General features: G+C 37.7%; 1 protein-coding gene across 4 annotated transcripts in view; it reads right to left on the bottom strand.

The window, feature by feature from the left end:
* The window catches only part of cacna1g (calcium channel, voltage-dependent, T type, alpha 1G subunit), a 198,530-nt gene that overhangs the window by 48,174 nt on the left and 126,051 nt on the right, over positions 1–24,305 (bottom strand). For all 4 annotated transcript variants that reach the window (XM_066704863.1, XM_066704859.1, XM_066704860.1 and 1 more), the window contains exons 20-23: positions 19,830–19,956; positions 18,479–18,604; positions 17,598–17,687; positions 13,597–13,789 (exon numbers count right to left, since the gene is read on the bottom strand). In XM_066704863.1, coding sequence (XP_066560960.1) covers positions 13,597–13,789; positions 17,598–17,687; positions 18,479–18,604; positions 19,830–19,956 — 536 coding nt within the window. The remainder of the gene's footprint in view (positions 1–13,596; positions 13,790–17,597; positions 17,688–18,478; positions 18,605–19,829; positions 19,957–24,305) is intronic.

Below are 24,305 nucleotides of genomic sequence, written 5' to 3'. Positions count from 1 at the left end.
GAGAGAGTTCAACTACCTACCACTCTGAACAGTCTAATGCAGAATTAGATTTGATGAATAGAGTGAAGATGTATTACTTGCCATCCTGCTTAAACATTGAAGGTGGCCTTATAATCCACTCGTCTTTTAGAATGCACAGAAACCCTTTTCAATATTTTCTCTAGTAGCTTTGCTAGCAGTAGCACACAACTGGTAGAAATTCTGTGCAGATTACATGCATTCACAGTTAGCTATAAATGTTAACTACATCCATATATATATATATATTATGTATACACACATATAAAACAATATTATTTTCAATTATATTTCAGGATATTTGTACAGGAGATGTATCCACTGTCATTTAGAAGGCCCTGAGTTATTAATTACTTCAGTTGAAAAAGTTAGTCTTGAAACACAAAACTGCTACCTTAATTGTAAACTGGTATGGTTTTGAGATTTTGCTATCGAGAAATTGTCTGTATTTGTGTTACTTGACATTATAATCTTTATTTCCCAAACTATGGTGTAATAGTTAAACCAAATACATACATAAGCACACAAATAAATACATAAAATACTTTGCTCGCGTATGCAATTTAGAATGAATCTAAAATGATTTACCCAAATCTTTGCTTTGAACTGAAGATTTGCACTAACCAAAAATATAAAAAATAGTTCAGTGTGGTTTGGAAACTGCTTAGGTTTGCACAGAAAGACTTGTCAATATATTAACCATTTCCCATAGTTTCTCTGTTATCAGATAATATTTTTCAAGAGTCTCCAGAGCTGATCCTGAAGAGACACACTCCATCAAGTTTTTAAGATGTCTTCAATCATCGTATTCTTATATTTCGTATGATTAGATCCCTATTTTCACTTTAATTTATATAAAGTACTTCCTAGGCCCTCACACAATTATAAGGTAAGTTTACCCAGAGATCCTGACAATAGGCTTGGAGAATTTAGAGCCATTCCTTTGCTAGGATCACTGGGTTAATAAACAAAAGAATAAGGATACATTTGTCAGATACATTATAAATGAAGATAAAAAGGGAACAAAAAGTGCTGTAGACAAATTTAAGCCATCTGTTCCTTTCTGAAGCCATGGTTTTGTGGAGTTACATAAAGAATCCCTGTTGTCAGTCTCACTGAGTGAGTGAGAAAGGTGACAGCATTTTCACTGCCAGGTTACATAAGCAATCAAGCAGACTTCTGCTGCCAAAGAGAAAGTTCTGTACACATAGACATCAGCTTCTTTTGTTTTAGGGGCTCAGTATTTATCAAGAGAACATGCCTCGAAACATCAGGCAAGGACAATGAAACGCACCATTAAACTCTGCCCAATGTGGGAAAAATCACTGTCTGCTGAGAAAGAAGGCTCTATTAGCTGTGAACAGCGAGGCACTTAAGATTTGTATTTCAATTGAAAATCGAGATAAATGAATTTGAAATGTGGGTATTCAAGGTTATTCGTACATAGATTTTACTGAATTAGGAGATCACCCACCTAATACACATCCAATACATGCTTCATTTAGGTGTTCATAAGGTGTTCAATTGATTCTCCTTATTTATACACTAGAATGTACTTATTGTATATAACCGCAATTGAGCTTCTTCCACTATTTCCATTAGTACGGCTCTTATGTGGAAAAGGTGAAACGAGATTGAAAGTGCGAATGCTTCCTTCTCCCTTTGACAAACACAGGCTGTGTATTGTGTGAATTAGTACACTTCCTGTCCTGTAAGGTTTCTAACCTCAGTTGGATTGAGCCAATGTCCTCACAGAATGATTACAATGCATTTGAGTGAAAAGATAATACTGGGTTGTGAATCAGGGTAGTGGGAGTCCTGCTAGTGAGAAGCACCCTTTCTCCTACAGAAATAATGGTCTGAAACTAGAACTGTTAGAGCCCAAGGGGGGAAATTCAATACAGCAAATCTGAGACCAAAAAGTATGCAATGATAGGCAATGAAGAATGGCCAAATAAAGAAGTGATCAAATCCCATATTGCAAGAAAATCTTTCCAGAACTTTCAGCCAGGAATCATGTTTTGTACATTTTGTTCTTCATTGGGAGGGGAGGGGGGACAGCAGACAGGGAATTTGCACAGATGAAATAGTGCGTAAGCATAACATATAATGAATACCTACAAGACTGATTTGATTCATTTTGCCATGATAAAGGAATTTACAAAGTGGCTTGAGTTTTCTGGGGCTCCAGTGAAGATCTACCTGCTGTGAAGAGCTGAAGAAAATGCTGATGCTACACAAAACATCAGCACATTCACAGTGAAACAGACAGAGCTTTCAAATGATATGTGTGTTCTGCAGCATCAAAGTTGTCAGCCTGTATTATAAGTGTAATGTTGTAAAGAACAAAAGAGAGCCAAGCATCTGGTACCATCCTAGCTTTCTTAAAAAAAACTACAGAATACATGTGGGAAAAAACTTAAAGCACACCGATGAGGTTTGGAAGATGAGAGGAATTTCAATGACAATTCAATAAATAAGTAAATATAAATCTGAATATTCTCAATCTGATTGAGCGTTACCAGTAATCTGATCTGATGCATTTGTTTTTAAGATGACTTATTGAGAATAACAATCACCCAATACATTGGCTGAAATATTAGCAATCTATGATTCATATTGTGAATATTACACCTTAAATTTACTACAGATTAGGTAGATTTTGAAAACAGGCCTCCAGACTGAAGATGAAAGCATCTTTCTTTTTCAGTATTCAATTCACAGCAGGTTGTTTCCTGTTTAAAGCAATATCTGTCAGCTTAAAGTGCATTTACAGAAAGGATTTGGATTACATTTGTTCCCCAAACGATCTATTTTTGCCCCCAACTCTGTCAAAAGGGTTACCAGCCATTACTGATGCGCAATCAAAAAAGGATTTGCTAAAGTATTTTCTGTATGCAGATGGGAAGCTGCAACTTAGCCCGTGCCAAGCAGGATTTACAAACTAGCGCAGCTTTGATTGGCTGGAGTTACTGTGGCATAAGTCAGTGTTCGCTTTACAGGGAAATGAGAATAGAAACTAATTAAGAGAGACAAACTGGTGGGTGGCCCAGTACCCCTGCTGCACTAAAACATGCAGGGGCTATTGGACTGTGTGCTAATGAGTTCTCTGAGTTTAGCTGAAATGAAAAAAATCATACAGATAAAACAGAGAATCGTGTCCTATCTGTGTATTGCTTAAATTATGCCACTGTTTAGGGGTCCAATACACAGTACCGTTTCAACACCAATTTCGGAGGGGCTGTAGAACTCTGGGTAACTGGGTGGTATTAAGATATTCAAGCATGCACATGAGTGAGTTAATAATCCTGAGGAATAATCTGGACAAAGTACGGCCCTGGAGCACGGAACCATGTCAGTCTGGCCAGGAATCAAGCAAAGGGCTTCACTTAAAGGACAGTAGTGCTGCCAATATGTTTCACAGACCGAAAGGGGACTGGGCAGTGACTGGCAGCATTTTGCCACTGACACAAGTTAGCTTTCAGCCCCTGGTTCTGGAGAGTGCCAGTCCAGTAGGTCTTATAGATCACCATGGCATCAGTTTATAAACACCTGCAAACCCTAAACGCGGATCAATTAAGCGGGTGTTTCAGACCACAAGTAGAATAAATCCCTTATTTGATTAAAATGTTTCAATGCTCCCATTACAATGAAGCCCCCCAGGGTTATTAAAATCCCCACCAATTGCATTGTTACAACCTGTATCTGTAATTGAAGAACATTCAAAAAGTTTATTCACAGCTGGAATCTGCAGGTTACCATCACAATCATCATAGACGCAACCCTTTCAATCACTTTTGGCTGCGAAGGGCTCTCATGGAAGAGGAGCTCCGGGGTCAGAGGGAGGTCATTAATATTTGAAGTCATTACAGAGTTCAAATTGTGAGGAACAAGTTACACTTGGTTCAAAGCAAAGTATATAACACCTCACTGTCATCTACACAACAAGGCCAACAAATTATATATTGGAAAGTTGAATGGGTTAATGGTGATTGGACTGGAGACTTTGTAGGTTCAAGATTGATTGTTTATTCAGTTTTTCTCGAATTCTGTGGTGTCAGGACTGCTTAACAGAGAGAAATGTAATCGACAGATATGAGAGTTAGATAAAAGGGGTGAAGTCTTTCAGTGCAAACTTTCAGTCTACTGATGCAGGACAATTTGTGTCTTTGCACAAAGTCACAAAAATATAAAATATAAAAAGGAACAAAAATCACATTTACTGTGATAATCTTCCACTTTACAATTGATTTCTCTCTCTGTACACAGAGGGCATTTAACGGATATAAAAACTATAGGAACAAAATACAGTTCTGTTAACCTTGCTTTGGAGAAGGACCATCTGAGTTTCCTTTGCTTAAAAATCTGTTTCCCCTGTAGGGGAACGCCATACAGGAATGCTTGCGATTTAATAAAACACATATAATAAAAAAGAAATCAATAAATACATAAATAAGCACTGGAACGTTAGACCTGTGACCAGTCCTGTTTGTTACAGAGGAAACCAGCCAGACATACTTTCATGAAGTGTAATTTCCCCCATTGCATACTCAAATCTCTGCACATCATAGCCCATCTGGAAATAAAGACCCTGTCCCTTGCGTGAGAGGCAGCGTTACAATGCTCTCAGAGCAGCACAGAACGAACTCTACAAACCATTGATGGGAGAGACAGCGAGAGAGATGATCCTTCATCTGCGGCAAGGGAACAGATTGGAGCTCTTGGGTGTTTCAGTGTGTGACGGGAGGGAAAAATAACTCAGGAATCCTTAAACGCATGTTAAGGAACTGCCACAGCAAATTCACTACTTTCAATTTAACCTGCTTCACGAGTTTCAATACAATGAATACAAAATCAAGACCACAACCTGGATGTCTGTAATGTGCAAGGTATAGTGGTGCCTGTCCAACTGCCTTGTTTTTTTGGAATTTGTGTCCCTTTCCAAAGACTAGGCTTGGACCCCAAGTCAGAAAATAGGACAACAGTTTGGGCTGAAACAAATTGTGCTTTTTCATGGCACACACAGAAGGAACAGTTCATTTCATCAGCAGTGTTTGTTGTTGCATATGCTTTTAAACTTGTTTGGTGCAATTTTCCAAATTTATTTCTGTTTCGATTATGTCCAGAGGTTTTACTGAGCAGATGCTATCGTAAGTGAGACCACATCAGAGCCATACCAAAGAACAGTTTAAAGCCAGACTGAAAGGCAATCTAACACAGGGAATGTATATGTTGCTCACAGCAGCTTATAACATCCCACACTTTCAAAGGCAATGGGCCATGGTGCCCCACTTATACTAATGTATATATCGAATGCTGTAGGTTTATTGAAGTTTCCATATATTTAAATTACATTTAAAATACATTTATGGATTATAGGCTAAAAGTATTTTAAATGTAACCCATGCCATTTAAACAAATAAAAGTCAAAATTTTTCCAATATCTACCAACAGTTTCTAACAATTATATGATCTTTATGTGAACATAAAAATCAAGAACTAAGCTTGGTCCTTTACAACGTGTATTTGTGAAATGTGTATTTCATAATCTTACAGATATGATTTTGTGTTCTTAAGTAATTCATTTATTTTATGTTAAGTAATTCAATTATTGAACCTGTTTACAATTCAACATAGTGTGTTAACAGAAAGACTATTGTTCAAAAGTCTCTTTCCAGTTTCCACTACATAAAGTGACATGAATATGTAGTAGTGTTAAATTAAACCAATTAAATGAAAGTGATCATATTTAAACTCCCTGGACACAGTAAAACGAAATTTCTGCCCTTCTAAATACACTTTGAAGCTGAGCAAGTCTATCTTCACAATCTTGAGTGATGTTTATTTTTACACAACCTTTTGACCAACAAAATGCCAATTCAAGAAATGAATCCAAGTAAAAATAAAAAAGAATTAATTGAAGCGCAGAATGAACTGCAAGAGGGAGACTGTCCAAACACATGAACACAAACAACTGACTAAATAACTATCTAACTATATAGTCCTTGCCACAAAAGAGAGATTGAAGTGTGCCACGCAATAGTTTCCAAGGACCGGTTTCTTCCTGGATATTTGGAAAAGCCACCACTATACCAGCATGAAAGAAGCACAGCTTTCTAGAAATATGAGCACAGATGAGTTCGTCATGCAGACGCTTTGGATTTTCACCAACCACCAACAATGCAATACTGTCTAACAAGACACTGTATACAAGAATACAGTACCAGCACTTCAAAAACACTAATGGAAAAAATAACAAGTTATTGCGTAGAAAGTGCAGCTCAACACGACCAAACCCCAGTCACAGTCAGCCAGGGCCTCCCCAGATACGAACCAGGGCCTTGCCAAGAAATGTAGTGTCCCCCCAAAAAGCTCTCTCAGATACAGCTGCACTTTTGTGTGGAATGTAGAGTAAGCTCCTCCCCATCACCACATTCCAAACCACCTGCCTTGCTTGGCCAGTCATGTGCCAGTCCTTTTGGGCATCCCAGTCAGGACCAGGCCAGTAGCCCAGACACGACCCAGCACCACCCACATTACCCTCTCGGGTTTTCACTCTTTGAGCTGCAAAGGTGAGTCATTCTGATTCTCTAGGTACATGATAGAATAGCGTGCAATACTGCAATTTACCATTAAGGCATTTACTGCAAAATTCACGCATTTTAATTACCAAATGGAAGCAGCTGTAGATTGACTGTACACCTCATACAGGTAATGCAAACTTTTGAAGTCTTACAATATCTTGAAACTGCTTTTAACATAATTGGTGTGATACAGGTTCAATGCATGTTAATCAGAACAATTCTTACTGAACACAGTTCTACTGGAGTTTTTCATGTATTTATTACAATACTTTTACATCAACTAAAATGTAAAAATAATAAGTATAATATATTTTCTCTTGGGCCCTACAAAGTCCACTTCCAACTACATTATTTTGGACCTTACTTTTTGAATATTGCCAGATCACTCTTGATTTTTCTTTCCTTGACAGGGTGTTTGGCCGACTGGCTACACTGTGACACAGAGCCTGTATATGGTTGTGTGATGTGTGAACCGAACAGACAAAGACTTCCACTTCACTGGGGAAAATAAAGGACTTCCCTCACGTTTACCACTGCACAAAGCGGCAAGAAAACCACAGCAGGGTAAAATAAATAAATAAATAAATAAATAAATAAATAAATAAATAAAGACAGGGCATGCTAGGACTGTACCTTTAATTGCACATCCTGATCTCTCCCAAATTACCTCAGTCAGCATTACATCTAAAAGAACGAGACCACGTTAATCAAGCTTTCTTCTTTATTGCTGGTGTGTTTTTCAATCAATTCATACATTTGTCTGTTAGAAGCTTTTACTCCAGTGCTGTTTGATCCTCCCGTGTTTAGACCAGGTTTTGAATTGTGTGGAATTTGTTTCCTGCTTATTCTACACTTGCCTCCAGACTTTCAAAGCTTGTTTAATTCCTGTGAGTGTGTCACTATTCTGAATGTTCAAGAGTGAAACTGATAAGAGAAGGAGACAATCCTGTTAATGAGGTCATGGATGAAGCATTGATGTGTTCAGTTCTTCCTCTGTGCTGGGTTTGACTGATAGGCTGACTGCTTCATTGAATAATATGGCTGCAGTGAAATTAGATATTGCCCCTTCACTACAAATAAATACCTTTTTTTTGTTTTTATCTGATGATGATAAAAAAATAATAATCAACACACAACGTACATGGACATTTTTTCCCTAACTTAAGTGTGGGTGAAAAATAGGTTCATTAATTTAATTTGTGATTTGTATACATTTGTTAGTTTAAATTAGAAATATGTTATAAGTTGTCTTATGGATAGATTCTATTTCATATTTAGCACTGAAGTAAAAGCTTAGTATAGAGACTATATAATTATGTTTTAGTAAAAGAAGACAAGTTTTTCCATGTAGAAACGACCTAAAATAAGCTTAAAATGGCAAAATCTCTTTTCATTTAGTTAATAATGATGGAGAAGGGAATTAAAACAACTGAGTACCTGGAAAGTTAATTCATTATCAATGTGAAATGTCCTACTACTCTGCACTGTATTATCCCAGACACACAGATTTGTATGATGTCTCATAACTTGGCAGTTGTGTGTACTTTTGTTTTCAAATGTTTGACTTCAGTACAAACTCAATCTGTTAACAGAACAAAATACAAAAATACAAAATGTTCCACCATCAAAGATTTAGAACCAACATCTGATGCACAAACTAAGGGTGAGCACAGTGTTTTTTTGTGTGCTTGTTTTAATATATTTGCATCCTCTTACCTTCATGGATAAAAAAGCAACTGATACAAATTTGGTGTGTGTGTGTAAACTGCCTGCTGATTTTCTAAATATATATTTAAAAATCCCACTGCCACCCAAGTATTTTATTAAATAAATACATCACAACTACATCAATAAACTGTAAATCAATTTAAACCAGTAAAGTTCATACAAGACTACAATACCTTAACAACCCAATTGCATATAAATATATACATATTTTTTATACAGTAAATATCCTCTTATGCAAGCTGTACATGGTAAACAGATTTCTGATTTAAATAATGAACTACAGTATATTATGTATCTGTAACTGTTAAGTTACTTAATTGTGTTAGGCCACAATGTTCTGTATTTTTAGATTTTAGTGTTTACCTGGGAACTTCAATTAAAAAGCAAAATCAACCACAATTCATTGGTACAGCATCAGAGTCTCGTTGCACCACACTGTGTAGTGTTAGTACATGGATGGGATAGATCGCCAATTTAGTGAATTAACCAAACTTGAATTGGGAAACTGTTCTGCTAAGAAAATCTGCATATTTAACATGTACAAAGCCTAAACTGATATAGCAGGTGAAACACACCCTCCCTAGGTGAACACAGTGTGCTTCTGCTCCATTCCTGCCATGATAGTTGTGTGGAGCAGATTTTTTTAAAATAGAAGACTGTGCTCTGTTTAGAGATGCAAAGATATTACTAATCCTGGGAGAAAAGTGAAGAACATGTTGTATTGTACTCTCCTCCCCCGGCCTTCTGTTCATTATTTGTTGCCTCCAACTTTTTAACCTGGAGGGTAGTGTGGATTGTGAGGGGATGTGATACAACGGTTTCAAAATACTCCTCAAAGGCATTAACAGAGGCACTTTACACAAAGGGTGGCGGGAGTCTGGCACAGATTACCTAGTCACAATGTTGAAGCTCCACTCATTCATAACATTTCTTAAACTGTGTTAACGCTGTCCATGTTAGGTATTCATTTTTAATTGGGGGGAGTGGGGTGGGATTTCATATTTTAGATTAAATTCAAAATCAAGTTCTTGGGTTTGTTTCTTGTACAGGCAGGGCTCCTAATTGACAGGAAATCTTATGAACGGTTTACTTCCTGGATAAATACAACTGGAAACTGGACAGTCATTGCTGCTGTGTTGTTAAGGTGTCACTAAAAATCTAAACTGATGATTTCAAGCTCTTACAGTTTAGACACAAGCAAGGTTTAGGTTTATTTACCCTGTACCGAGGCAAGGATTCGGTTGACAGAAATCTCAAGTAAGTGATTATTTTAGACCCTGGAGAAGATTTATTTTTTATGAAAGGACGGGGGTGTGCCATGGGAGGGGTTGTTTAGGTGAACACTGAAATGCACTTTCAGTGCGGAGGGTAGGCAGCTATGATGGCATCTGCTGCCACTCTCTCTGTTTGCAGCCTCAGGCCATCATCACTCACCACTGAGCACCAAAAAACAATCTGCGCACATTCGCATATTTCTGAGAAAACATTGGAAACTTCATAAGAACACTGTGTCATTTCTGGTCTTTTAAAACATTTCAAACTGTTTTTATTTTTTTTTCCCCACCAGGAAATGTCGTGTATTCTGACTGCCTCATTATCCACCTGTGTCCTGAACTATAGATCCAGTTGATCCAACCAAAAACAGTTTTTCCCTTTTTAAAACTTGTAGACTCTACCATATCACAAAGCCAATGGGGAATTGGATCCCTTCATAGACCCAGACCCTCACTGGTAACACCATACGTCCAGTGCCCCTCGACCAGTTGCAGATGTTACTGCAGCCACAATCCAAGGGCAACCCAAATCGATTCTGAGAGGTTCCAGCTTAATAAGCTCTTGGACACTTGTGTGGCAAACAGCAATCTCTGGATTCTATCTCTACCCTCTGGATGCATGTCTTTACTGGTGGAGCATCTTGCGTCATGCTTTTCTTTACAATACTACAGCAAGAGCCCGAAAGCCGATGACCCAAACTGGCTGTGGTCAATACAAGTAGGCTTTTCAACCCACAGTGTCAACCCCAGAAACAGTTTCAGAGACACTGCATGTCACGTTGAATAATATCACTATATATATATATATATATATATATACACCGATCAGCCATAACATTATGACCACCTGCCTAATATTGTGTAGGTTCCCCTTTTGGTGCCAAAACAGCCCTGACCCATCGAGGCATGGACTCCACTAGACCTCTGAAGGTGTGTTGTGGTATCTGGCACCAAGACGTTAGCAGCAGATCCTTTAAGTCCTGTAAGTTGTGAGGTGGGGCCTCCATGGATCGGACTTGTTTGGCCAGCACATCCCACAGATGCTCGATTGGATTGACATCTGGGGAATTTGGAGGCCAAATCAACACCTTGAACTCGTGATTCATCAGACCAGGCCACCTTCTTCCATTGCTCCGTGGTCCAGTTCTGATGCTCACGTGCCCATTGTAGCCGCCCATGACCCTGTCGCCGGTTCACCGCTTTTCCTTCCTGGGACCACTTTTGATAGGTACTGCCCACTGCAGACCGGGAACACCCCACAAGAGCTGCAGTTTTGGAGATGCTCTGACCCAGTCGTCTAGCCATCACAATTTGGCCCTTGTCAAAGTCGCTCAGATCCTTACGCTTGCTCATTTTTCCTGCTTCTAACACATCAATTTTGAGGACAAAATGTTCACTTGCTGCCTAATATATCCCACCCACTGACAGGTGCCATGATAATGAGATTATCAGTGTTATTCACTTCACCAGTCAGTGGTCATAATGTTATGGCTGATTGGTGTATATATATATATATATATGCTGATACTTTAATATGCCCAGGCCGGGTAGACATCAAAAACTTTGAGATTTCATTCTGGAAATGCTTTCTTTAACTCTGGCAGGCATAGTAAAAAAATGCCACTGCAGTTCTATCCCCTCTGTCACAGCACAGGGGAGTTTAAAGCATTGCCGTAAAGATACTACAAAATGTTGTAAACGACAGAAGGTACACATGTTATACATAATAACTGCAAGAAGTTGTAAGGAAAAAAGTACTTACTCATATATAGATTTCATTTTTTTTCTTCTTGCCCATAACGTCTGAATTTTAAATGTTAATTCCTCACAGACAAATTCAATTGAATGTTAATGAATGCAAATCCTAATGAAAACACGCTGACTGTATTAACAGCAGTATAAACTATGCTTGACAACCAGAAACCTTTTTTATATTAAAGACAATTAAAGTCTTATTTCAACCACCCAAAAGCAACTGAAATATTATAACCTACTTCTCAAGTTTTCAGTTTCACATTATATATATAAAAAAAAACATAATATATTGCCCTACAACTGTCTCTTCATGGTGTCATGCTAGGCAGGTGTGGATAACTTTTTTTTTTTTAATGCTCTCTCAAATATTTCTCCCCAGTTTATGCATGTTTCATGACTCCATTCATTTGAATAATCATTTGGTTATTGGATTTGGCTGGTGCTTCCTTGTTATGCTTAGTATTAACACTTGACATCTAATATCTGTGTAATTCATGGGATTTACTAAGTCATGATAAGAGTGTTGTTGTGTACCTGTTTAGAAGAAATGTGGAGAATTTTTGCATTGGATATGTATCATGCGTAGAAATCATGTTTTCTTTATTTTACCATTGTTAATGTATACATATATTTGACTGCATAAGCTATGGTATTACTTCTGAAATGTGTTATACTGTAATTAATTATTGACATGATTGTGGTGTAATACACTGTTAAGCACCTGTGGTGTGGAATGGTTCTGCTTGTGGTTTCTTAGCACTGAAGCCACGTACAAGTAGGCGATTCATTTGCATGCCTTCAATTAGTTTCAAGTCCAGCTCTGTGATGACATGTATTTAATTTACCAGCTGTGGCTGCCAAGATCCAACTGAGATCTTCAGATCCATTATTGGAAAATATTCAGAAAGGTAACAGAAAGGTTGAGCTGATAGTCACTTCAGTGGAGGAGAGATGAGTTGAGAGCTTTTAGCGACGATGGAGCCAGAATAATAAATAAATATGTAAATTAAATAAATAAATACATACATGAGAAGAAAATGAAGACTCTGAAGAAGCGTGCAGAATGGAAGAGCACTCCTGACCTCTGACCCTACAGAAAGTGTCATTACAGGCTGGAGCAAGTTCTTGTCTTCTCCTTGTGAGCTCATTTTCTGATGGAATTCTTACAAAACACTTTAACCAATATAAATATGTATTTCTTTTTTAAATCACTAAACCTGGTTCAAATATATTATTTGGGAACAGGGTTTGATTCATATTGTGGGAATAAGAAAAAGTGCTTTAATGCATATTGTCATGCATGCTAAGAATTTGGTATTAGAAAACTTTAATTGTATATTTTGGTGTGCTTTGGAATTTTTATTTTCAATCAGCTAGAGGGTAGATCTATCTGTCTACTTAAAGAAAATCTCAGGTGTTGATTTAAACTAATACTATTTTTATAGGATGTATAGTAACAGTGCACTACCTGAAATTATGTCAGCTTTTTTATCTATCTGTATTTCTCAAGGTTTTCTTTTTTCACACTTCAGATGCATTCAGAAGTCAGACCCCTTGATTATTACACCCTTGAGCTTGTGGTTGTAAGTTGTAAGTGCGGGGAGGGGCACAGCACCTCGATAAGGTCTGTGAATAGCCATTAATGTAAGTGGCAAAAGAGTTGGCGTTCCTTTTCATTCCTTTTTTGGGTGGCTGCTTGGCTTGAATGTTTTGTTTTCAGTTGGAAACGTTTTGTATTTGGAGGGGGATGACGAAAAATAAAAATACAAATTGGTACAGAATTCAATTTTGGGGGGCGAACAAGGTTGTAATAAAGCAAATAGTGAACGGAACATTAGACAGCAGTGGCACAACGTGGGTGAATACGCACAACTGTCCCCTCAGTTCCTAGGGCACTATTTGGAATTCCTCACTCTATCTAGCTGCAATGCAATGCATGCGGTAAAGGGAAGCAGGGGTTTGGAGGCGGAGAAGTTTGTCCCCATTTGCATACATCGCACCACTCTTTTTGGGCAGAGTGGTCATTATTTCCTTGGCCATCATGCAGAATCGTTCCAAATTTCCCTCAGGGGGCAGGGGGCATGCTCTTGGGCATGAAATTTGCACCAGGCACTGAGCATTACGGGAGGAGGATTTTAGGGAGGGGGAGTTGCAGAGCGCTTGCTGCTGTCAAAAAGGTCAAGCAGGACTCAGAAAGATGTGGAAAGACTACCGACCAGCCAGCTGTTTCTCCTTACTGCGTCTTTTTTTCTCCATCCTCTTGAGCCTTTTCTCCTCACGACGCTTGGCCTCCTCGGCCTCCTGGTGCTGCCGGCACTTGTGGAAGTTCTCCACCACCACGCCCACGAACATGTTGAGCACGAAGAAGGCCACGATGAGCAGGAAGGAGATGAAGTAGAGTAGCATCCAGGGGTTGTAGTTCATGACAGGCTGCCAGGGGAAAGAGAACATTGTGAGTCCTTGCGTCAAGACATTGTGTTGAATCATGTACTGCCTGTAATAGCTTACAAACTTCCATATCCTAAACACCTTCAAAAACAAGTCCTAAACAACAGGACCTACAATAAAATAAGTAATTTAATTATATTTTTTTCTTTACTACTTATTTGATTTCATACTAGCACATTCTGACATTAGTTTGTAAATGTTTGACCAAGTATTACTCCTCTAGATATTTATTTATTTTGTAATCATTCAATTTATTGGCAGTTATAAGTTTGGTGGTTCATACAAAGACCACAAACAGGTGAGTTTGACTGAATTGAACTAGTAGTTCAATTCCACATTCAAAACACATTTTTTCAGCTCAATATATTGCATTTGCCTGAAGTGATTTTTGTAGATGGGAATTACATGTATAGTGCGGGAATGAGGTAGTCGGTATAGGTTTAAACCAGGAAAAAAGTCGCTGGCACATAGCAATAAGAAATAGCATTCGGGCAGTCAGTCAATCTGTTGCAAAGCCTGCAAAATGTGTGTCTTCAATACAAAGGCTGTAAAACAGCTGGGGATGGAACATTTACTGCTGCCTACTTCCACAAATGCACTGTAGATGTTCATTGTGCATGGAACAGAATAGGAAGAAGAGTGCTGTGGAAAATTAAAAAAATATATAGATCAGACAGTCTACTTTAAAAAAATATGCAAAAGGATAATAAGCAGCTTAAGATAAAAAATAACTATTTGAGCGCAGGAGGAAAATGCTGACCTGACATTCTGTCGAGATTAAGGTTGTAGTTTTTTCCCAGTGCTCAGTCCACCCTCCTTTTAAGACTGCTATCTACATTTTACAGGAGTGTTCTTTGTCTTTCTGCCCCCTCTCATTCAGAATTGTGCAGTGGAATTGTGTTTATCCATACAAGTAATATTTTATTTGAGAAACCACAAAGCAAATCAGACAGATAGTTGGTAAATTCACAAAAGAAAGCTGAACGCCCCAGAGGGGATTCAGCTGAAATTAATGTTGTCTGAGACTGAAAATACAAGCCCACGGTAGTGTCAGAAACTGTAGATAGATATGCTGATGAGCATTTGTTAAAGTTGAAACAAGGGTTACAGCTTACAGTTTTTGCAATACAGTGTATTAAGTACCAGGTGTAGAAATGTATGTGGTTAACATAGAAGGTCTATCAATCCGTTCTTAATTTTATAATTACAGGTTTTATACTTGATTATAACCACTACAGAGACAATTGAATGCTGTATGGAACCATTCATGATAGAAATGTAAAGCAACTTAACAAAAATGCACAAATCCTCCTCTGGCAAATGCCTGAGGGAAATTAACATGGTGCACATGAATAGATAGAAATAGTTCTGTTCTGTGCATTGAATGACAGCAAGAGTTCTATCCAGTGTGTTCAATAAATATTACACATTACTTCCCATTAATAGGCATCACTTTGTGTGGATAGTTTATATGCTACAGTCCCAAATCATGTATCATTATCTTACAGTGCTGTATTTAAATGCATCAAATGTTTGAATTTAAATGTAACATTGCAAATTATAATAAAAAATAGAAGAGGAATTGTAAACATAATCATGACTATAGTGCTTTATAGCAGGTGTCTTCAAGGGGCATGAGAGCGGTTCCTAAATTGATGGTTTTATACAACTTTACATGAGGCAGTTAAGATATATGCAAAATGTACGTCATTTTACCATTGTAACATTTAACACATTAAAAATGAAAACTTAATAATGGTCGTTGTCAAATGCCTATTTCAGGGTTTCAGGATGCACCAGACTTGTTTTCAATGCAGCAACTGAGTCATTATTGTTATCAAGTCAACCGAGTGTCAGCATTTCACTAGATTCCATACACAACAAGGAGTGTTGCTCTGTCCATGGCTGCAGGAAAAACACTGAAGACAGTTACAGTGGCTCTCAAAAGCCCTTGGACTTTTCCACATTTCATTGTGTTACAACATGAAATCAGAATGGATTTAATCAGGAGCTTTTGCCACTGATCAGCATAGAAAATGTCCATAATGTCAAAGTGAAAAATATAATCTGCAAATTGTTCTAAATTAATTACAATTACAAAACAGAAAATAATCCATTCTGATTTCATACTGTAACACAATGAAATGTGGAAAAGTCCAAGGGGTGAATACTTTTGAGAGCCACTGCATTCTTTACTCCTTTCCAACAACACAGTGTAGATGGGTTGTGCAAGTAAACAATCCCAAATTCAATGAGAGGAAAAAAATATTTTATGTAAATTTTTATGTCAATAGTACGAATATAAATATATAGATGTAAACTATAAATGTGAAAACAAGTGAAGCAGGAAAGCAATACCTTTCCAAAAAATGCAATACCCATTTTAGTATAGTGTAAATACATTTTTGGATTCCCCAATCAGCACCTAATGGAACTCTTTGTAATGCTGATGTGACACATTGCAGAAAAAAGTCTGAATTAATATATATATATATATATATATATATATATATATATATATATATATATATTATTTCACACAATATATATATATATATATATATATATATATATATAAAATCACATTTATTCTCAACATGCTGTATTTAAGGGGGGGTGGTGGGTTGAGTTATGTGAAATTTTGAAATATTAGGAAAGAGAAAAAATGTTTTTGAATACAATTTACTTCAGATATTTGAGATTTGCTATTAATACAAACAACCTCAGTCCTCAGGGAAGGTTATTGAAACAAACAGCACATACCTTGAAGCGAAACAGTGCTGTTAGAACTACAGGTACGTTATGAGCATATAGTTGTCATTTTTTAAAATTTAAATGCAACAGAAGAGTACTTTTTATTTGCTTTATTAGGTTGTCTGAAATATGGAAACATCAGCTGATGATTGGTACCTTAACAAGAGGCAATATATTGCTATCAGCCTGCATTCTTTTTGCTGCAGCCACCACTTCCAAGACAATTTGTGATTTCCATAACATGAATTTGAAATGTATTTCATCCTCTACTTTCATTTCTACTTTCAGGCACCATTTTGATTGTTTGGCACACAGCACATTTTTATGAATTTGTCAAATGTTTTAAATATTTAACTTGGAATATGATATGTTTTTATTTATTTATTTTTATCATTTGAGGAAATCGAAAATATCTGGACAAGCTGACCTGCAGATCAGCGTGTCAGCAAATTAAATTGTGGAAAACACTAATCACTAATCACATATACTGGCGGCTCTTATCTCGAATGGGCACGGAAATGACTCTATACCGGCTTTTTTTTTATCATTATTTGTAGAGATTAAAATTTTTAAGGGTCAAAAGTCGCTTATCAAACTAGAAAAATGCCACACCTTACTTATTCATGATTAACACAAATGAAGATGCCTGAAACCATACTTTAGGAACTGCTAGCTCCCCTTTAAATAGAGGCCACAATGTCTTCTGGCTTTTCTTCCAACCCAGCTGCCAGTAACTAAATTGGTTTGCTTAGCTGATTAACTGGATGAATGGATTACTGCTCTACAGGCTACACTGAGTGGCACCTTGAATTTAAAATACATTAAACCATGATCTGTTCAAATAATAAAAACAAAATAATAATTTTAATAAGATAACAAGTGAGAGCTCCAGCTGGAATAAACACTAGAAGACACGGCAGCCCTCCAGGAACTAGTTTTGAGCGTTATACTGCTGTATATACATATGGGCGATAGCTTTTCCTGATTGAATTCCCCACTATGTACTTCTGGCTTTGAATATGGGGCCACTGTCTACCTGCTGGTCAACTCCCACAGCGTCCAGTCCGTCATACATGATGTCCACCCATCCATCTTTGGAGGCCAGCACAAACAGGGACATTAATGCCTAGGGAAGGAGAGGGGGAGAATCTATTTACTACAGTGCTTTATAACAAGCTCTCTGAGGCACAATGCAAAGGAATTCAGTACATTGTTGCAATTTACCACTATTATTACTTTATAGTTCCTTGCGTTATTAACAATGCTCTATGCTTCAAGAAGAGACCTTGCAGATTGCTTCAGAAAGCTGTGTTTGAGCTCCAGGTAACTTGGATCCCAATACCCTTGTGTGCATTTCTGTATATTTTGGCATGTCTCGGTAAGTTTGTGCTTGGCTGAGTTTGTGTATTTTTATTGTTCATCTGGGTTGTGTTGAGGTATTTGAATTTGTGGATGTGTGATTGTCTGCGATTATGTGCTTTTGAGTGTGTGTTCTTGGCATTTGTGTGAAAATGACTACATTGTAATTATTTTTTTATGACTGGTAATTTTGAAACAATGTAAATTATATCTCCCCTTTCACAGTATTATTGTTTTTGTTCTGAGAAGGTAAAGGCAAGTCAAAATCAGTGCAATACGTGCTATGATAAAATTGCTGCGTTTAAATTTAAAAAAAAAAATCAAGACAAATTCTAAACAAAATTCAAACAGTTGCTACAGATAGCTGTATTGCAGTACAGCTATACAGCAAATGTGCTTTAAAGTATGTTGGAACAGGAAGCATGCAGAGTTAAATAATTACTCAAATGCTCTTGAGTAGAGGGAGTACTGTATTGGTAAATTACAAGTTGTTAAGGAAGAAGAGGAGTTGTCTGTGAACTGGAAGAGGAGGATATAGAAACAGCCTGTGTAACTCACCTGGCCCAGATTGTCAAAGTTGTATTTGTGTCGGACCCACTTGTAGTTGGCTATCAGACAATCAGATCTGTTGGTGATGTTCCTGGTGTCCTCCCCTTGGCATACAAAGAACTTCCCTTTGAAGAGCTGAGGCAACAGGTGACATGCAAAAGGTTACACAAGAGCCTGTTTTTTAATACAATGCAGGAAAGTGACCAGTATTTACCAGTTACAGTTCAACAGAAGCAACACAGACTCTCCTACTGAGTGCATAGGGGGTATGAGAAAATACATGTAGTTTGCTTCCTGTTGTGTGAAAATTCAGTGTTGTGGCAAATTGTTTTTGGATGGCTTATAAACAGGTCTCTTTATATCCACACCAACTCCCAACTTGGAAACAATGTTTAACTGATTCTATTTAGAAAATCAATGGTTTCATTGAATAATTGAGAGCTTAAAAAGACTCTAGACCAGGACTGACCACAACTGATATAAAGGGTTTAAGCTCCGTCAACTACATTACATTTTTTGCTAGAAGGGTAACTGTTGTTTGATTGATATTGCAAACACTTTAACTTTTAAGGAATTAAACTGATCTTTATTAAACGTTGTTCAATTTAATAATTCTATCTTGGGCCCTAGAAAGACATATTTATATTGTCTTTTGACATGCAAGCATATTAGCAAAATTGCTTTCTACTGACTTATATCATGTAAATTGCCAAAACAGATTTGTCTTGTTTATATGCATTTTATGTCATACTAGGGGAGTTTGACTTAATTATCATTATTGGTTTTTGCATCATTGTTTTTTAATGATGGATGAACGGTGTCAATATATCCACAGAGTGATTATCTGTACATGTCACACTGGGGAAGGCTTATGCTGAGACTGCCAGCTGAATTAAAATATAGTGAACACGATACTTAATTGTGTAACTGGGCCTGGAGAAAAAAAGAGATAGAAAGAAAAATAAAATGAAAGAAAGCCAATACTGTGTACTCAAATTGTAATCTGAGATTGGTTGGGGACCCTCAGTCTAAAGAAAAACTTTAGAATTGATGTACCATCACAAAACTGCACACAATGTGGGTACATCTCTTTGGGGGGGAAAAAACAGCAAAACATCAACATATTTTCTTGTTTTTCAATTAGGTACCGTTACAGTGGCTCTCCAAGGTTATTTAACTATCTGGTGTACATGCAAATACTGGAGCTTTGGCCTACATTTCACCCTGCATTAGTCACAACAGCATTAGACCTTCATAAGGGGCTTGTGCCGCGAGGGACGTTGAGAGCAGCCATTGCAAACAAAATGCCGGGTAAGTGGTAACAGTTGTCGTATTCTCCAGCCAGCTGTCCAGTGCTTACCTGTACCCCGAGGATGCCGAAAATAATGAAGAATGCACAGCAGATGACCACGATGTTGCCGATGGGCTTCAAAGAGGACATCAGGGTCTCCACTACCAGCTTCAGACCTGGTGCACGGCTGATGACTCTGTGTAGGGAGGATAGAGCACACATACTCAGAACCACCAAAGCCCCGCGTCAGATAGACCAGCGCAGCTGCCCCCTGACCCCATACCTCCAAGACACTTTCACACAGCACAGGTTTGTTCATCTTCCCTCTAACGAGAAGTCACGACAGGTTTAACTACACGTTACAACTTCGCTATACTTACGTGATCGCTGTATCATTGGGATATTATTCCCACTGTGCCAGTAGGCATCTACAGTAGTCTTTAATGAAATTCAAACAATACCACGCATTTTGAACATCTGTTGGATTTCCATTTCTAAGTACCCGTTTGGTTTTGACAGCTACCTTCACATTTCTCACATGTGGTTTCTCTGGTAAATTAACATATGGAATAATGTATTCATTGAAGCGGTATTGCTGATCAGCAGTTCAACACAGCTGGAGTGGTGCTCACTATTGCCGACTTGATGGCAGAGATTAGGGTGGTATATCTTTAATTACTTTAATACAAAGAGAACATTTAAAATAAGACTATTTGAGATTCCTTTTTGAATATTATTTTCATTTTATGATGGACGCTGATATGGTTGTTCAGGCAGGCACTTATTAAGCAACAATATCCATTTATGTGGGATTTAAAACTTAATATTCAGATCCATTTACTTGATAATGATGCGGTTAGGTGGCCTATTGACTGGAGTAGTCTTTTCACATAACATACTACTGTGCTCATACTGGGATACTCCAGAAAGTGGAGGATTCATCAAGTGTCCATAAACAGAATAAACTGCAAATCCAGCAGTGATGGCATGACTTGTGCATCTGTAGTTAAGCCAAGTCACAGGTGATTGAAGAAGATGCTGTACAATTCCGCATTTTCTTGAGTTCACTTCAGTTTAGGTGCCATACAGTGAAGCTGTGTCTGTGTATTAGGTCAGAGCTATTGTCCCTAATGCTGTCCCCTCTGTCTATGTGCATCAGGGGGCCACCACTTATCACAACACTGTGTCTCTTAGAATCAGGGCTAGGATTCCAGGTGACATTGTGCCTTTTCTTACCCCATAAAAGACTGAGATTTTAGGTGTCAGTAATTAAAGAACAACATTCAGAAAAATATATATTCCAAAACACAGGGGAAAAAAGAAAATACAATTTCTCCTGTAAAGGTTTCCCCTATATTTTCCAGTACTGTCTTAATACTCTGTGACTGCAAAGATGCATAACCATTGAAAGTACATTGCATTCACTGGAGAAATGGAAGACACAGAGGTCTACTGTAAATGCTTTGATGTCTGACCATCTGAGATAATATTCAGCCTCATAATGAATACTTCAAACAATTAATTTCAACTCTTATTCACATCTGATTACCTTCTACTCTTACACGATATACACAAATTACACACATTTCCACATCTTCAATTTTTGTCACTTAGATAATGTGACAAAATAAAATAATTGATAGGGAAGCCTAAATTAATTGAGGAAACCAATCCATTCTATTTTGTGTGTGTTGATTTAGCCAGCAGGCAAAATTATCTCTCATCTTCAGAATCAGAATTACATTAAAATTACATGAACTTCTGTAGATTAAAGTTGATTCTAACAGAGTGACATGTCACAACAGTGTAAATCAAAACAAATATTTGTCATTCTATCTAATGCCTATGAATATGCCTTGGATGTTGAAATTCACAGACAGGCGCTCCCTGAGAAAGATATGTAAAGCTGGCAGAAGAAAAATAAATAAAACAATATATATAATCACACACAGGATGCACATTTGAGCAGATAAAGGATGAAGGTTCCTATCTGAAACGTTCTGGGAGAAAAATCGCTCTGAAGACAAAGATAAATGAAAAGCACAAAGAATGAACTCCCTATTAATTAACACTAGTATAAAACACAGCAGACACAATCCCTGCTGTATCTGGTATAAATTGCCCTTGTGCAACATCTTATAAATATGGGAATGGAATTCTTGTGGGACAACTGGCCAATTCCACTATCTTTGGGTGTATTAATTTGCCTAAGTTTCCTCTTACTTCTATACCCTCCTTGTGTGGAATCACCAGCAGTCAATTAACTCAGCTCACCTCTACAACTCCTGTGCTTTCTCCTTGTAGGACAAATGCATTTCTATCTCTCTATCTCTCTCTCTCTCTCTCTCTCTCACTCTCCTAAAATAAATAAATGACATGTGCAGAACTGGCCAATCACAGAGCAGCATTTCCAAACATTCTTCTAGCTCTTGTCTATAAATGCCATCCTCTCATTTACGGCTCATCCTGGCCCAAACCGTTTTCATCTGCAGGCCATGTCATCTCTTACACAATGAGAGACACCCTTTCATAGGGTGCAATCACTTATAGAAAATAGATGATAGATTCGTTAACACTTTCACCATATTAATCCTGCCGGTCACTTAGTATCAGAAATCACAATCATTTTCTGATTTCCTAGGCAATAACCATCGTTGCTGCCTGGAAGAAATCAGTGAGACTTTGAGGTTTCCAATTAAGGATTGTTAAACAGCATGTCTAAATGATTCCAGGGAAGGCTAAAGGCTCCTGGGCTGGACGTTGGCGTTCAATGTTCACGACACTAAGTTATGAGCAAGCATTCAGTCAAGGGCTCTCCAGCCCCCTTCACAGCAGACTAGTAACTAAGTAAAGTACTTGTCCTTGGCAAATTAGCCCACATGAAAGTACTTCATTATCTGTGATTGCGGGAGAATTAGAAACCAGAGGGGAAAGTGAAGTGCTTAAGCCTTCCCTCATTGCAGCTGTACCCTTCCTGTCTTTGATCAGGGCTAATTGACGATTTTATTAATACTATTAGGCTGAGGAAGACCAAATTGAACCTGATGGAAAAAGAAGGTGTAATTACATGTGCCAGTCTCGTAGAAGCACACTTTACCATTGAATGGAAGCTATTACAGGAAGACAGTTAATCAGCATTTACCTTTCCGATGGGCAATGTCCTTCGAGACCAAGATACGCTGCACTGTAAGAAACACTGTTTTTAGGTTGTTTTCTGCTTCATTGACTTGCATCACATTTTGAATCAATGGGGATTTTGTATTTTTTAATAGACACCACAAGAAGAAAACTATGGATTTCATGGCATTTGTGTCATAGTTTGAAGAAGCTTTTATAGTCACGAAAAAAAAGTTAAAATAAAAAATGCAGGTGTTAACAACGCCATTCATACAGCTGGTTGACTGTTTACTAGACATTTTACATATTATTAATTTCTCTTTAGCTTGGAGATTACTTAGTAATAAAACAATTCATTTTGTTTGGCCATAGAAAAAGACAATTCACCAGAAGTTGACAATTTTTATTTAAAACCTGTTGCTATAAACAAACATGGCTATTTTAGATAGCTTAACTAGAAATACATGCACAACCAGAGACTTCTACCCACAATACCTTTTCCAGGTCAAATTATTAGTACCCTACATACACCGCTTGGCTTACACCAGAATGATTGACAAGAGCGATATGGTAAATTCTGTCTTGTTTGCTGAATGTTACAATACAATTTTCTTTTTTATACCTACTATAGCTGAAGATATATTGTACCTGCCATCTTCCCTACCGCTTCAGGAATTCCCCACAGACTTTCATCCAACGCAATACTCCAGCCATAGAGAAGTGATGATGTCTGTGTCTAAGCAGGTTAGCGAGGCCTCCACTCAATCAATAACTGTGTGCATTTTAAACCAGCTGGAGCCTGTGCCGAAGCACGGGAAAGCCCAGTGAACTGAAAACAACAATGCAGGAGGAGACCAAAGCTTAAAAACAAACTCAATATCTTTGAGAAAGGAAGGAATCTGGTTGTATTTTTTTTCCAGTCAGCCAACTATCGAAATCGTACTGTGGTCATTACTTTTTGTCCCCCCCTTTTTGTCCTAATACTTTTGGTAACATATAGTGCGTGTATATTGTTTCTTCCTAATTTCAACAAAGCCTCTACCTCTACATGGACAAAACGAAGTGTACAAACACAAATACTGCTTCCAACTCAACATTACAGGCCTCTGCTGTTTCTGATTAGCACATGTTTAAGCCTTATAAGAGTTGCCTCTCCTCTGAAGGGGCAATTACCAGACTCATTTTCAGACTAGCATTTTCTGCCTCTGATGCAAAACCACCACCTCACACACAAAACTGGCAGACAGGCATGCTTTTGCACTTTTATTTTTCCTTCCATACTTGAATAGTAATTTGATTTCAAGCTAGACCTGATCCTGAAAAAGGCCTGTTTTGTTTTGGTATCGACTCTGCGGAGAGCTACACCCACTGTGCGCCGCTTCCAAGATGAAAATCCATTTCATTTACGATGCTCTAATTCCAAGAACA

This window comes from Amia ocellicauda, chromosome 5, assembly GCF_036373705.1.
Source record: "Amia ocellicauda isolate fAmiCal2 chromosome 5, fAmiCal2.hap1, whole genome shotgun sequence".
Classification (NCBI taxonomy): domain Eukaryota; kingdom Metazoa; phylum Chordata; class Actinopteri; order Amiiformes; family Amiidae; genus Amia; species Amia ocellicauda.
The sequence above is the reverse complement of the archived record's forward strand: the minus strand, read 5'-3'. Positions and strand labels throughout refer to the sequence as shown.